The 14,858-nt window shown below is 37.2% G+C and overlaps 1 protein-coding gene across 2 annotated transcripts in view; it reads left to right on the top strand.

Annotated features, from left to right (window-relative positions):
* XPR1 (xenotropic and polytropic retrovirus receptor 1) overlaps window positions 1-12,913 on the top strand; it is a 217,494-nt gene extending 204,581 nt beyond the window's left edge. For both annotated transcript variants that reach the window (XM_055084191.1, XM_055084192.1), the window contains exons 14-15: window positions 2,623-2,844; window positions 5,681-12,913. In XM_055084191.1, the coding sequence (XP_054940166.1) occupies window positions 2,623-2,844; window positions 5,681-5,741 (283 nt within the window). In that variant the 3' untranslated portion in view covers window positions 5,742-12,913. The remainder of the gene's footprint in view (window positions 1-2,622; window positions 2,845-5,680) is intronic.
* The last annotated feature ends 1,945 nt before the right edge of the window (window positions 12,914-14,858 follow it).

Below are 14,858 nucleotides of genomic sequence, written 5' to 3' on the forward strand. Positions count from 1 at the left end.
TGCAAAATCAATTCCAGGTGGATTGCAGAGCTAAATATGAAAGGTAAATCAATAAACTCTCTAGAAGATAACAGGGGGGCCATAAAGGCAGCTTTAGGTATACGGTAATTTTTTATTTCTTGTTTCTGAGTGATAATTACACATTGTGATCACTTTATAATAATTAACCAACCTGCACACTTAAAATTTGCACACTTTTATATATTTATGTTGTGCTTTAGTTAAAATGCTTATTTAAAAAAAAAAAAGGCAGCCCAAAAGAAAGGATTATCTTTAAAGAAATGGCTGTTAGATTGACAGCTGACTTCTCAACAGCAACAGTGGACGTCAGAAGTCATTAAAATGGTATCTTAAGTGTGCTAAACAAAAATAACTCCCTACTTAGAACTCTTTACCCAGTGAAAATATCTTTCACAAATGAAGATGAAATAAAGATATTTTTAGACAGGTGTATAGCTTTCCTAGAAGTCAGGATGGGCACATATATCAGGATGGCCTGATAAAATAAGATTGAATCTGGAAACAGTATACTTGTTGCTGTCAGTGCTCTTTCCAAACCATTTGTCAACGCTCCTTCCCCTCTTCACTTTCTCAGATGTCTAGATTTAGGACCTGAAATTCTCCATCACCAATAACACCTCCCCCCCAAATACTTCTTTCTCTTTCATGTATGCTGCTTTATACATTAAAAAAAAATTTTTTTCTAGTAAAAAGAGGGAGCTCGATTACTTTTTTATTCTTGATTTTTTTCTCTTTAAAAAATTATCTGCTTCATAATAGAATCAGATGTTCTATCACCCATTTAAAGCAAAAGCAAAAAATCTCCTTTGAATCTTCCTTCCTCCAACTACTGCCCATTTTTCTGCTCTCCTTTACAGCAAAACTATTCAAGAGATGTCTGTACTTGCTGTCTCTGCTCTCTGACTCCTCCCCCATTCTCCCTTTAATTCAACTCAAGTCTTCTTTTCCCAATACTCAAACTAAATTGCTTTTGTTAGTAATCAATAATAATAATAGCAAACACTTATGTATTGCCTTCTATGTACCTGGCACTGTTCTAAGCCCTTTACATGTATTAACTTAGTGAATCCTCACAACAGTCTTGTGAAGTAAGTACTGTTACTGTCTCATTTTACTAATGAAGCATAGGTTAAGTAAATCATCCAAGGTTATTATACCTAGTAAGTGGCAGCGTCCATGATTTGAATCTAGACAGTCTCCCAGAATCTGTGCTCTTAGATCATACTGCCTCTTTATCCTCTTTATCTAAATCCAGTGGTTAATTCTCTGTACTTGTCTTACTTTACCTCTCAGCAAAGCACTTTCTTCACTTGATTTCTCAGGAACTACAGTCTTCTGTCTCACTATCTATTCCGTCTCAGTTCCTTTACTGGTTCTTCTTCCTCTTCCCCAATTGTAAATATTGGAGTGCTCCAGGGTTTAATCCTCTTTAATCTTCTCTCCTCCACTTATATTATTCCTAAGCCCATGACTTGAAATACTGTTCTTATGCTGTCTATAGTCCTAGACTCTCTTGAACTGCAAACTCATGTCCATGTAGCTACTGAATTTTCCTCTTGGATATCTAATGTCTCTGGCCTAATAGGAACAACCCAGATCTCTAGTAAATTGTGTCACCATTCACTGAGAACAAAAACCTGAGACCACTCACATCCCATGTCAGTAAGTCCTGTCGGCTTCATCTTCATAAATAAATCCCTAGTCTGTCTGCTTCTTATCACCTCTGTTATCCCCAGCTGTATCTAAGTCTCCATCATCTCTTTCCTGGACTACTGCAGCAGCTTCTAATTGGTCTTCCTTCAGGTGTTCTCATCTTCCTTTGATCTGTTCACAGTTCAGCAGATAGAATGATCTTTTTAAAACAAATCACATCATTCTCCAGCTCAGAACTCTCCTTGTTTTCTATCACACTTAAAAATCTAAATAAACTCTTCACTATGGCTTATAAGGCCCTCTGTGGATCAGGCCCCTTTCTTTTCTACCTCTCCATCTTCATCTGCCATTTTAACCTTCCTGTTCCTCTCCAGCCCCACTGACCTTGCTGTTGTTTTAACACACCAAAGTCCTGTCCAGCTTGGGAGCTTTTGTACTTGCTGTTTCCTCTGCCTGGGATACTTTTCTGTAGGATTTTACCTGACTTGCTTCCTTGCTAGATGCCATCTCTTCAAAGAAACATGTTCTATACCCTTGCCCTGCGTTATTTTCTTCAGAGCACTTACCATTAGCTAATTGTTGACTTGTTTATTATCTGTCTCTGTCATTAGAAATTACACTTATACAGGCAGAGGCTTTGTCTCATTCAGTGCCTTTTCCTGTCATATTGTAGGCATTCAATAAATATTTGTTCAATAAAGGGAAAGAATGAGTACTCTGAAACTGGATTCCATGAGTCCCTTTCCTTTGCCTACTTCTTTCTTGTCCCCTTCCCCCACCCCACCCCACCACATCATCTTTTTTCTATTTTATTTTAGTATTCTAGTCCTTAATTCCTTTTTTTGTTTCCATGAGTGGAAACTTGTTATACTGGGAGGTCTACAGTTGACAGTAGTAGTATGTTCAAATTTTATACGTAATTTGCCTATTCTACCCCATTTTGCTAAGGCGATTTGTGTGGAACTTCTTCCGCCTGGAGAATGAACATCTGAATAACTGTGGTGAATTCCGTGCTGTGAGGGACATCTCTGTGGCCCCTCTGAATGCAGATGATCAGACGCTTCTAGAGCAGATGATGGACCAGGAAGACGGGGTACGAAACCGCCAGAAGAATCGGCCATGGAAGTACAGCCAGAGCATATCCCTGCGCCGGCCTCACCTCGCTTCTCAGTATGTGTAGCTTCCACTTCTGTGAGATTAATTCCCTTCAGGTTTTAGTACTGGATAACATTTAAGTTAAGAAGCTATCAGGTTGAACCAGGTGAAATTGCTGGCGTTCAACGAACCATCTCTCACCACAAAAACCAGCAATAACAGCAGTTTCATATGATCCAACCTATATATAGAATGTCTTAATGAACACATAGTGTAAAATGTCATTAATATGTTAATACATTAATTAATACTTACTAATTTGGCATTAAAAGTACACTGGGGAAAATTTGTTGGAAAATAATTTACTTGACTCTTCAGTGTATCTTGTATAAAAATCATTTCCAAGTTATAAACTTTAGGAATCCTGGTTCTGCCACTTGCCATCTATGTCATCTTGGCCAAATCACTTAATTTCTCTTTATTATCCCTCATCTCTAAATTGGGATTAATATGGTCCTGCTCATAGGGTGGCTGGTTAGATTAAATTTGTTATGACATGGGATTTAGACCAGTTTCCTCACAGAAAGAGCTCGATAAGTGTAAGCTATTATTATTTTTACTTTTTTACTAAATACCTACAACAGTATTTTTATCAGTTATTTACTTTGTATATTCCTAAAAGTAACAATAAATGTAGGGTATATTCTGGCTGCATTTGAAATTTAGAGACAGTGGATAGCACAGTGGATTGGAGTGAAGGAGGAGACCGGTTGAGCATGAGCAGTTTTCTAAAGGATAAGGGAGTGTGCGTATAGGCTGGAGGCACAGTAAAGACATAAAGGTGGAAATGAGGGGCAGGAAGAAAAGCCATGTGAGTAAAACTAGTAACAAATAATAAGAAAATTTAGCTGAAGTATGATTGTCAAAGGCTGAAAAGTACAAGCTTGATCTTGTAGGCAGGAAGGAGTCACAGAGAATTTTTTCATAGAATGACATTATGAAAGTAATATTTTCGTAAGTTTTAATGGCACTGTGCAACATATATTGGGAAAGGGAAAACTCAAGGCCAGCTCAACTAAAAGACCATTGAAGTAATCTTTTTTTTTTTGCGGTACGCGGGCCTCTCACTGTTGTGACCTCTCCCGCTGCGGAGTGCAGGCTCAGCGGCCATGGCTCACGGGCCCAGCCGCTCCGCAGCATGTGGGATCTTCCCGGACCGGGGCACGAACCCGTGTCCCCTGAATCGGCAGGCGAACTCTCAACCACTGCACTACCAGGGAAGCCCAGCAGTATTTTTAAGTATGGAACATTAAAGACTTGAATTAGGATGCTTACAATAGGACTAAAAAGAAAATAAGGAAACATTTTAAAGGAAGTACGCACAAAAAAATAGGAGGTGGTAATAACCCACAGCGGCGCAGAGTAGAAATTGCCTGAGCTTTAGATAGAATTTAGAAGTTCTCTGAAGAGGAGAAGGTAGAGAAAAGAAAAGCAGAGCAAGGAACTGAGTCTTAGGGAACAAACACAGGCAAGAGAAAAAAAAAAACAACAAAAGGGGCAGGAAAGGAATGGTCAGGGAGGTCAGCAGGAAGAACATCAAAACAAAGCATGATATTATTATATATAGCAGGAAGCAGAGTTTGAAGAAGCAAGAGGAGGGGATGTGGAGGCTGGTGGAGTCAGCAAGATAAGGGCCACAAGGGGCTAGAAGGCAGTGCTGTGGGTGGTCGTCTCATTGAGCTCCTAAATTGGAAAGTCTAATCCTTGTTAGTTACCAGCAGAGGGCAACCTAAACATACACTCTTTTTGCTTCAGAAACAAGGAAGCTCTTTGGCAATAGATCTTTATGTTCTATTTCAGGTGTTCAGTGGAAGAACTCTGGGATACTAGATTGCCACCAGAGGAAGACATTTAGAACAATGGAGCAGGTTATATGTAAGGGAAAGAGCAGGGAATCTAAAGTAAGAAATTCGGAGATTGAGTACCGACTTGGTGACTCATGCACCCTTTAGCACATCCTTAACCTTTTGAATGTCTGTTTCCACCTCTGTCAAGTAATAATAGTAATACCCACTTCACCTCATGGGGCTTGTGAGTTGCAGAACATTTTGACATTATCTAATCCCATTTTTCATCCCATGCAGGAATGTCTTTTACAACATCCTGAATAGTTGGTAATCTTATGCTGATTGACAGTCATCAGTGATAGTGAAGTTTATAACTACACGAGGCACCTGCTTTTATTGTTGGATAGTTATTGTGGTAGATAGCTTATGTTGAAATATGCTTCACTATAATTTCAACCAGTTGATCCTGATTGGGCTTTCTAACATAACTTAGTTTTCTGCCTCTTCTATGTATACTTTATTAACTGTTTGAAGACAACTGTCATGTCTCTCCTTAGGTCTTGTCACCTGCTGGCCAACTCTCCTGGTTTTTCATGTGTACCTCAAATGATTCTTCTATCATCCTCATCGTAATTCCTTATATTTGTTTAATGCTTTACTGATGTTTTTTATATCCATTTTCTCACTTGATATTCATACTATCTCCATGAGGTGAAAGCAGTATTTTGTAAAATAGGTATTATTATTCCTGCTTTACAGAGATGAAAATTGTCACTCAAAGAGGTTAAAGAGATACATCATAAAATCAAAGTCCCTCCATTGCACATGACCTGGCATTGTTTTTGTTTCCTTCCTCTGGTTGCAATCTAGTTTCTTAGTGTTTTTCCAGTAATACCTGCAATCGAATACGAAACTCCAGGAACAGTCCATCTGGTGTCCAGCAGTGTATGGTGCCTGTGCCTGGTATTTTTAATGGCAGTAAGATTGGAAATGTACCTAATACTTGGGATGTGTGTGTATTTTAGTAATGGACTAAGTATTTTTTTTCCTCTTATTACCACTAGATCCAAGGCTCGTGACACTAAGGTATTGATAGAAGACACAGATGATGAAGCTAACACTTGAATCCTCTGAAGTCTAGATTAACATCCTTGGTTTTCCTACTCTACAGTTCTTTCCTCGACCAACGCAACCTCTAGTACCTTTCCAGCCGAAAACAGGAGAAGACATATAACACATTTTCCGAGCTCTTCCAGATCGGATCCTATGGACTCCAAACAAGCTCACTGTGTTTCTTTTCTTTTCTTCTGGTTTAATTTTCATTTTCTACTTTTAAAACAAATATTTACTTCATTTTGCCAATCAGAGGACATTTTAAGGAACAAAAACATAGTATCTTATGGATTGTTTACAATCACAAGGACACAGATACCTGTCAGGATGAAGAACAAGCATTGCAAGGACCCTCTGATGGGACGGTACCGAGATATCTCGGCTTCCGCTTGGCCCGGTTTTGACTGGTTGAAACCGGACATTGGTTTTTAAATTTTTTGTCTGTTTATGTGGAGAATTTTTTCCTTTCCTTCATACCCAGCGCAAAAGCACTGGCTGCACTTGCAGGGAAAGTGCAACTTAGAGCAGTACCTTCATTCACGAAGCTACTTTTTAATTTGATGTAACTTTTCTTATTTTGGGGAGGGTTGCTGGGTGGGTGGGAAATATGATGTATTTGTTACATATGGTTTTCTCATTATTTATGAAACTTAACCATAAAAGAATGATATAACTCCTGTACAGTGAAGGTGATAACAGTGAAAGAAGACAGGGGAAACTAATGTTGGACAGCATTTATGAGGGTTTAGTCCACAATACCTCTTTCATGAGACAACTTGCACCAGTTTGACTTTTTCTTTCCTTTCTTTTTAATTTTAAGCCAAAGTTTTATTACTGATTTTTTAAGTTGCTGCTGCTTTAGAATCCTGAGCATGTCTCTCATAGCAAAGCATCCACACACTTCCAAACAACCAGTTGAAATTTCTTTAAGAGCTCTGATACTTTTTTCTTTAAAGGAACAGATGTGGAATACATTTGCCCATATTCCAACCATAACAACTGAAGTTATGCCTTATTAAGCTTCAGCATGTAGGGTAATTGAAGTACAGCCTTTACTAACTCAGAATTAGAAGACAGAGCTATTTCAGAGACTCTCTACACCCTCATTGGATAGTTTTTCTTCTGGGCCCTCTTACTTTAGCCAGAATTTGATCAAATTAAAAGTCTGTCTTGGGGAAACCATGCTTTTGAGAGCATAGAGCAAATTATCCTTCCTCTTTTACGTTACAGTGATAAAATAGACCTTGGCAGCCATTTCTCCCAGCAGTTTTAAAGGATGAACATTGGATTTCATGCCCCTCCTATGATAGAAAAACTGCTTTTAAAATTTGGGGGGCTTAAACTTCGTTATACACAAAAAGTATTTCTTAGAAATTTCAGACTATCATGGTCTGTACATAATGCTCATTTTCACTTCTTTGTGTAATTTCTTTCCTATTTCCTAAGTCATCCAGATAAGCCCAAAAGCCATAAGGGATTTTACTTTCTTGAATGTGGTTGGCATTAAATTTAGTATTATCACTTACTTAGTATTAAAAACATATCGTGGGCTTCCCTGGTGGCGCAGTGGTTGAGAGTCCGCCTGCCGATGCAGGGGACACAGGTTCGTGCCCCGGTCCAGGAAGATCCCACATGCCGCGGAGCGGCTAGACCCGTGAGCCATGGCCACTGAGCCTGCGCGTTCGTACTACCCCTTAGTATACCCTTTTGTCAGCAGCTCTTCTCCCATGTATCACAAGTCTCTACTCATCCCTGTCGTAATTCCAGTAGATTAATTAAAGTTCCTGTTACTACCAAAATTCTGCCAATTAACTGACAAATAGTTTCTTTTTAAAGGAGGGTTTTTTTTTCATCTTTATTCTGACAAGTTCCCAAAATCTGTTCCCTTCCTGAATTGAGATTTTTTTTTTTCTGAAAAATCATAAAACTTTGTGGCCTTTATCGCTTTTTTGTTTTGCCAAGCATGTTCCTTGGCCCAAAACTGAAGAAGATAAGTTTAAATTTGGGGTGTTTTTTTTTTAGTTTAAATAAATTGAATCATTTATAATAATCAGTGGTAACAATTTAGTGACCCTTAATAGTTTAAAGGTTGCATTATTTATACTTGGGATTTTTTTCTAACTATTCTGGTTTTGTACTTTAAAACTATGGGGGAAATATCACTGGTCTGTCAAAAAGTAGCAGTAATTATTCCTGAATTACATAGATCAGTCCAGTGGACCAGTCATTTCCTGTACAAATAAAATTGGTGGTACTAATGTGTATCCAGAGCAATTTGAGTTGTCAACTTCGTTCTTATTAGTAAACCTATATAGTGACACACATAAAATCTTACAGTTGACTTCTGGTATTTGAATTCTCCAGTGTTTTTACTTCAGTGTATCCTGTGACCAATTTGGTCTTTCTTCAGCTATTATGATTCTAGGCCCTCATCAGTATTATTTTTTCATAGGTAATACAATGTTAGAATGTATTCTTTTTCTGATGTTCATCCTATCAGCATAGTCTATTCAAGAATGATAAGGCTTATGTAACTTTCAGCTTACTATGACAGTTACTCAAATATGTATTTAAACACAACAGCTTTATGTTCCTCCTAAAGCTGTAAAGAGAAAAGAGGGCTTTTCCTCATCAAGAGAAAATGGTTTGGGAGACAGAATATATATTTAATTTTTTTCCTCCAAAAAAGGCATTGTGCATTTTTCTATCCTAAGTTCTTTATGCCCTAGCCGTTGTGAATGCTGTATCCTACCTAAAATTTTATTGGAGCTTCTTGTACTCTGAAACTCTCAATAGAACTCTTAGGAAATGAGTATCACAGAGTCATTTTAAAGGAGCAGCAATCTAACCAAAGGTAAAACTTCATCTGATTTTAGGTTTAGAAATTCTAGTTTTATTTTATTTGAGAATCACTCAATTTGATATCAGTTAAAATACTCCCCAAATGAATGAAGAGGAAGTATAAAAAAAGAGTAGAATTCCTTTTTCATTTTATGAAAGAAAGTATGGAAAGCATTGATTTGTGTAGAGAAAGTAAAAGACAAAAGTGGCTGATTTTCTACGCACAAATATGCACCTATTATTAAGGCTGCCTATACTATTAAAATGGAGTGATTGAGGAGGATTTCGTACCAATACAGAGAGACAATAAAATGATCAAACATTAAGTCATCATTAATTAGGTTATAATAGTTATTTCTAAGATTGGAAAGAAGTTGAAAACCTATGTGCATCTTTCTTTTCCGGCATCAGCCATTTTTCTCCTTAAGAAACCTGCTTAACTTCAGATTCAGAAGCAATGATGTGAGAGGAGAATGCCTATCACCTCAGCAGTAACATGTATGAACCCTTAAAGAAGGAAAATGGAGCCCAGCCCCGATTTGTGACATCCCAATATTCTCAACATAAGAGTTGTAAGATTTTAACAGATTTTACTAGAAGTAACTTGTTGCTTTGTGGTATCCTTCTACCATGATTTAACCAAAGTACAATCATGATAACTAGAGAAAGCAGTTCATCCTTTCTTAACTAAGGCAAGTTAAGAATAGAAAAAAGTAGCCTATTACTGAGCATACAGGCATCAGATTAACAGACATTTAGTTGAAGAGAAATAAAATAATTGTGGAGATAGCAGAGAAGAGCAAAAGGATGTTGGACCTTGGCAGCAGGGCAGTTAGGAAAGTATATGAGCTTGATGGCATGGAGGTGACAATGCCTTGCTGTCTCTCCTTTCAGTGGTTATACAGCTGGTAAGAGACCTGCCTTTGTTTTCCTACCATCTTTCTCCACTACTTTGCTTTATTCAGGAAATAGTTCTTTATGCCCAAGTGCAATTTTCTAAGCAATGACTAGAAAAATTTCTTAGTCTAAGAAAAGTAATTTAGAAAATAACTCTATCTATGGCATTATTTTATTCAAAAACTTAGGTTTCTCTGAAGTGATTGCACTTTATTTGGTAAACCAATTTCAGATTATTGTTTTCTATAATAGTTTGCATGAAATTTTCTAGCTCAAAAAAATAAGTACTTCTTGCTATACAACATTGAAATTTTTTAAATTAAGATAGCTTCTCAGATTGAAAAAAGCTATGCCGAATCTAAGGCTTTCTCAACTACAAAATCACCATACTTTTAACAAATCTAATTTTAAAAGCCAACAATAAATAAGATCAATGTCACTAGGTTAAGACAGTAAAAGTTCTAGTAGAACTTCAGGAAAAGTTAGGTAAAGAGGAGTAAATCAAATTTATGAGCTTAATTCATTTTATGACACATCTAACTTTTATTTCTTGCTTTGGATGATTAGCTGAAGCAAGGAAAATTAAAGAGATTTTGTAAATTACTTAAACATACTTCATTTCTGTATTTCAGTATCAGTCTTGATAGTAAATCTTAAAAGCTAACTCTCTGCATTGTATTTTCAGCCTATACAATGTCAGAGCACAGTGGTAATGTGGGATAGAGTTGATTATGTTAGAGCATAAGAAATTTGTGCTGGCCAATGCTACAAACCATTAATTCAACCAGCATTAAGCCACACTACTCACCAAATATGGAAAAGTAAAAGCATTTCATTAGATTTGGAAGAGCTTAGTTTAAATGATATGAGAAGTTTGCCTGGGAATGGAGAGGAGCCTGCTGATGGGAATGGCTCATAATGCCTTTCTGGTATGAATTAGCGAAGCTCTGATATTGAGTTGCCCCTTAAAAACAACCTTCCAGAATGAATTTACTTACTCACTGTGGAAGAGGAAGTCAGAGGGACAAGATGAGAGTTTCCCCTGAAGAGAAGAAAATCATTATACTGCTTTTCATCTAAAGCATGTTTCCTTGTAGCAGACCTTTGGTTTATTTTATTATTAAATCAAAGCCACCTTCAGTTTTGTTTGTTTGTTTTTGGTTTTGTTTTTTTATGGTGCCATCAACCTAAGGAGGACAATCAAATAACCAACTGTTTGCCTTGGATTCGGTGTGTCTGCTAATTACACAGTCTCATCTTGTATACCTTCAAACCAGTTACTTCTACCATATTACCTTAGTTCTTCCTATGCCCTTTCCTCTGTACCACCACACATCAGAGGGAAGACTTACTACCAGAAAGATGTGGACTTCTAAAAAAGAGCGAGGATTCCATCTCACTATCCCTGTATCATTATCTCTGAAGTCCCTACCCACACTTCCCTGATTGTCCTGTAGCAACACCAGCGTGATGGTAATAGGGAGGAAGATTGTGGGGACTCCTGAATGATCATGATGTTGTTATTCTTTTGAACTGTAAAGTGAAATTGTGAGCCACTCACGTTTGCAAAAAGAGCAGAACTCTTAAGCTTTATCACATTGTGAAGATGAATATCTTGCTGTTTTCCAGATTAACACAGAAGCTTGTATCCATGAAGAGTATTTAGGAGGGCAATAGGGTGTAAAAGGTACCTGTCTTTTTGAATCCTCTCCCTCTACTCATGTTTCCTTCACCCCCCGCCCCACCATGTTGTGTTGGTCAAATGATACTATTCTATGAAACTCTGAACTATAGTTGTCAAAAGTAACTATGGAATGTGATTAGTCCTCTGTGGGTGCTGCTTTCCCTCTTTTTTCTCCCTTGCTTTCTTTCTTACTCTCTCCACTCTGGTAAATGGAAAAGGTGACGTCAAAGAATTGATGCTTGCTTGGACTCATGTTGTATCTGTGACTATGCTATTACCTGTCTCCTTTTTCCTTCTTTCTTACATGGGTAGAATTCTTACGAAGTGTGGAGTTCCCTTCTTGAAAGTAGGTTAAATGCACAATGTGGTACTGTTTTATAGTTTGTAGATGGTTGTATAAAACAAAAAGTTAATGCGGTTATGTGTTTTTAAAAGAAAACAAGTGATTGGTTAAAAAAACTCTGTCCTTTTTTCATTATTACAAGCTTTCTCTGTTTTCCAACAGTTTGCTGACTCCTTTGTCACTGGCGAATGGTTTGTGTGACTGTCTGTTTTTCTCTCTGGGTTTCTTGGATCCTGAACATGATTCCTCTTAGGACTAACTTGTATAAGCGTTTAGGGCAAACAGACTTCGAGGCTGGACATTTTTTTTAGCTCTTTTACTAAATGGAAAAATAATCTTAAATGGCCCTTTTTCTTTATGTAATATATGAAGTGTGACTCTAAAGCAATGGATTGATGCAACAGGTCTTTTTTTAACTCACACAAAGAATCTCAAATACCAGGTGAAATGACTTGTTCAGTTGTATCTTGGTGATCCGGACACCTGTTATCACTGCATACCCAGACCCTGTATGGGAACATAGAATTTTCTGTGGAATTCCTGGATCAGTTATTACTCCTTATATCTCTAGGAAAAGTTATGAAACTAACTGACCCTAGGATGAGTATACTCAAAATGGAAAGAGAAAAATATTTTATTGACTAAGCCAAAAAGCCTTTTCATTTTATTTTAATATCACAAGTTCTATTCTTACTATGTTTCTATCTCGGCTAATATGATAATGTGCAGTTACCAGGTTAAAGTCAAGATAAGCTGTGAGGGACTTCCCTGGTGGTGCAGTGGTTAAGACTACGCCTGCCAATGCAGGGGACATGGGTTCGATCCCTGGTCCAGGAAGATCCCACATGCCACGGAGCAACTAAGCCCGTGCTCCACAGCTACTGATCCTGCGCTCTAGAGCCCGCGAGCCACAACTACTGAGCCCGCGTGCTGCAACTACTGAAGCCCGCGTTCCTAGAGCCCTGCTCCGCAACAAAAGAAGCCACTGCAATGAGAAGCCCATGCACCGCAACTAAGAGTAGCCCCCACTTGCTGCAACTAGAGAAACCCAGTGCGCAGCAACGAAGACCCAATGCAGACAAAAAAATTTTTTTTAATAATTAAATTTTTTAAAAAAGATAAGCTGTGAATATATATGAATCACTGGATACTCAACACCCCTTTCTATAATCTGATGATAATAATACATGCTCAACATTTGTATGCCTATAGGCATATAAATACACTATACTATTTTACATTTTCCAAACGTATTCAGTAGCATCTCAGATATGTGGGTTAACAAGTCATCTGAGTTTGTAAATGAGGAGACAAAGACCTAAAGCAGCTGGGTCTGTAATCCCAGATGATTTGAGGAGGCCACTCTCTTCTATCCATCTTAGACACATCCAGAATCCTTGGACTTTATTTAGTGACCTATAGCTTTATGTGGACAATTTTGATTAGATTTTTTCTTAGTTTATGAGAATAATAATGATTAATTTTACACTTTTTTGTTTTGTTTTTACTTAAATACATAAATTTTATTAAATATTCATGAAGTTATTTTTCAAAAACTGATTTGAGGAATTTCTATAATTTTACAGTTTCTGACTCACTTCTTTTTCTACTTTCCCACCTTTTCCCTAAGGAAATTAAGGAATTTTCGAATTCTTAAAAAATTAATTTAGTATGTGTTTACTGAGTTCCTATCATATACTAGGCATTACTTTGATACTTAATTTTAGTTACAATTGGTTTAATAACTATTATAGTTTTATGGAGACAAGCAGGGAAAGATGATAACATTACTTCTAAACTACTTATCTGAAACCACTGCCAAAAAAGCCAGACTGTCATGTTAGTAGGTATCAGCACCCCAGGATAAGCTGAATTTTCTATTACCAAGTTAGAGATTCTTTTTTACCGCTTCCCAGGCAGACATCAAATCCTATTATTTTGGGGTTTTTTTAAACTCATCGTTTTAAAAATAAAAGTATTAGAACTGTCAAGATTTGTTTCTTCAGAACTTTCTGTTGCCAAAAAACTGTCCTTATAATTCATCTTATAATTCACTTAGGAATGTCTTATCTGAACAGATGTAGTTCTTTTTTAACAACTGGGGGCAGCTTCCTACACCGGAAACAAATTTAAGTGATATCATTAAGTAACACATTAACATCAAAGTCTGGTGTTTACCTTTATAAAATGAAGTTTTTCCCCAAATATTAATATATTTTTTATAGACTGCATAGCTGAATGAGAATGAGGATAATAGCATTCTGTGGCTTCTTTTCTGCATAAGTGAATAGAATAACCAAAATCAAATGATTTTTGGCAGTAGATTTACTATGCTACTCTTCTTAAGGAAATGTTTCTAGGGTAAGGAGAAAACCAAGCAACTCAAGAGAAACAGGCAAGAGAATCAAAGAAAAGCATATTAATAACATTAACTGCCAAATACATTGCCACTTTACTAAATTTCAAAATTGCTATATTTGTGGTTTCTCAAACACTACCTTCTGACCAGATGAGCCAATAAAACTTAAAATTTTAGTCAATCAGGGCTCCTGTAGCACTTCTTTAAGGAAGTATCAAAGATATCTTAGAAACTTCAGTTTGCCAAAGATTGTTCCTGTCAACTTGAATTTAGACATTTTTTTCTGCAGTTCCATAGATTCCTTAGAAAACTTTAAGCCCATCCCTGGCAGCTTCGTTAAAAGACTTGCTGGATAGGGTATGTGCCCTGCTGCCAGCTATTGTCAGTGTCCATGAGGATATACGCTGATTTCCTTCTGTGGCCATGCCCCAACCTTGACTAGTCTGGGGCTCTAGCAGTTATACAATTCAGGGGAGAGGAGACATTCTTTTTACAAATGTGCTCTGTTGTCAGCAGGAAGTCACACAAAATCATATTTACTGATATGTGTCAAGTACCTAGTAGATAGTAGAGGCTTAATAAATATTTGTTAAACTGAAAGGTAACTTCTAGTTACAACGGACACTGCAGAAATACAAAACATCATAAGAGACTACTACAAGCAACTCTATGCCAATAAAATGGGCAACCTGGAAGAAATGGACAAAGAAAGGTATAACCTTCCAAGACTGAACCAGGAAGAAATGGAAAACGTGAACAGACCAATCACAAGTAATGAAATTGAAACTGTGATTAAAAATCTTCCACCAAAACGTCCAGGACCAGATGGCTTCACAGGCGAATTCTATCAAACATTTAGAGAAGAGCTAACAGCAGTCCTTCTCAGAGGAAGCAGAGGAAGGAACACTCCCAAACTCATTCTATGAGGCCACCATCAGTCTGACACCAAAACCAGACAAAGATGTCACAAAGAAAACTATAGGCCAATATCACTGATGAACACAG

This window comes from Physeter macrocephalus, chromosome 4 (assembly GCF_002837175.3).
Source record: "Physeter macrocephalus isolate SW-GA chromosome 4, ASM283717v5, whole genome shotgun sequence".
NCBI classification, from domain to species: Eukaryota; Metazoa; Chordata; class Mammalia; order Artiodactyla; family Physeteridae; genus Physeter; species Physeter macrocephalus.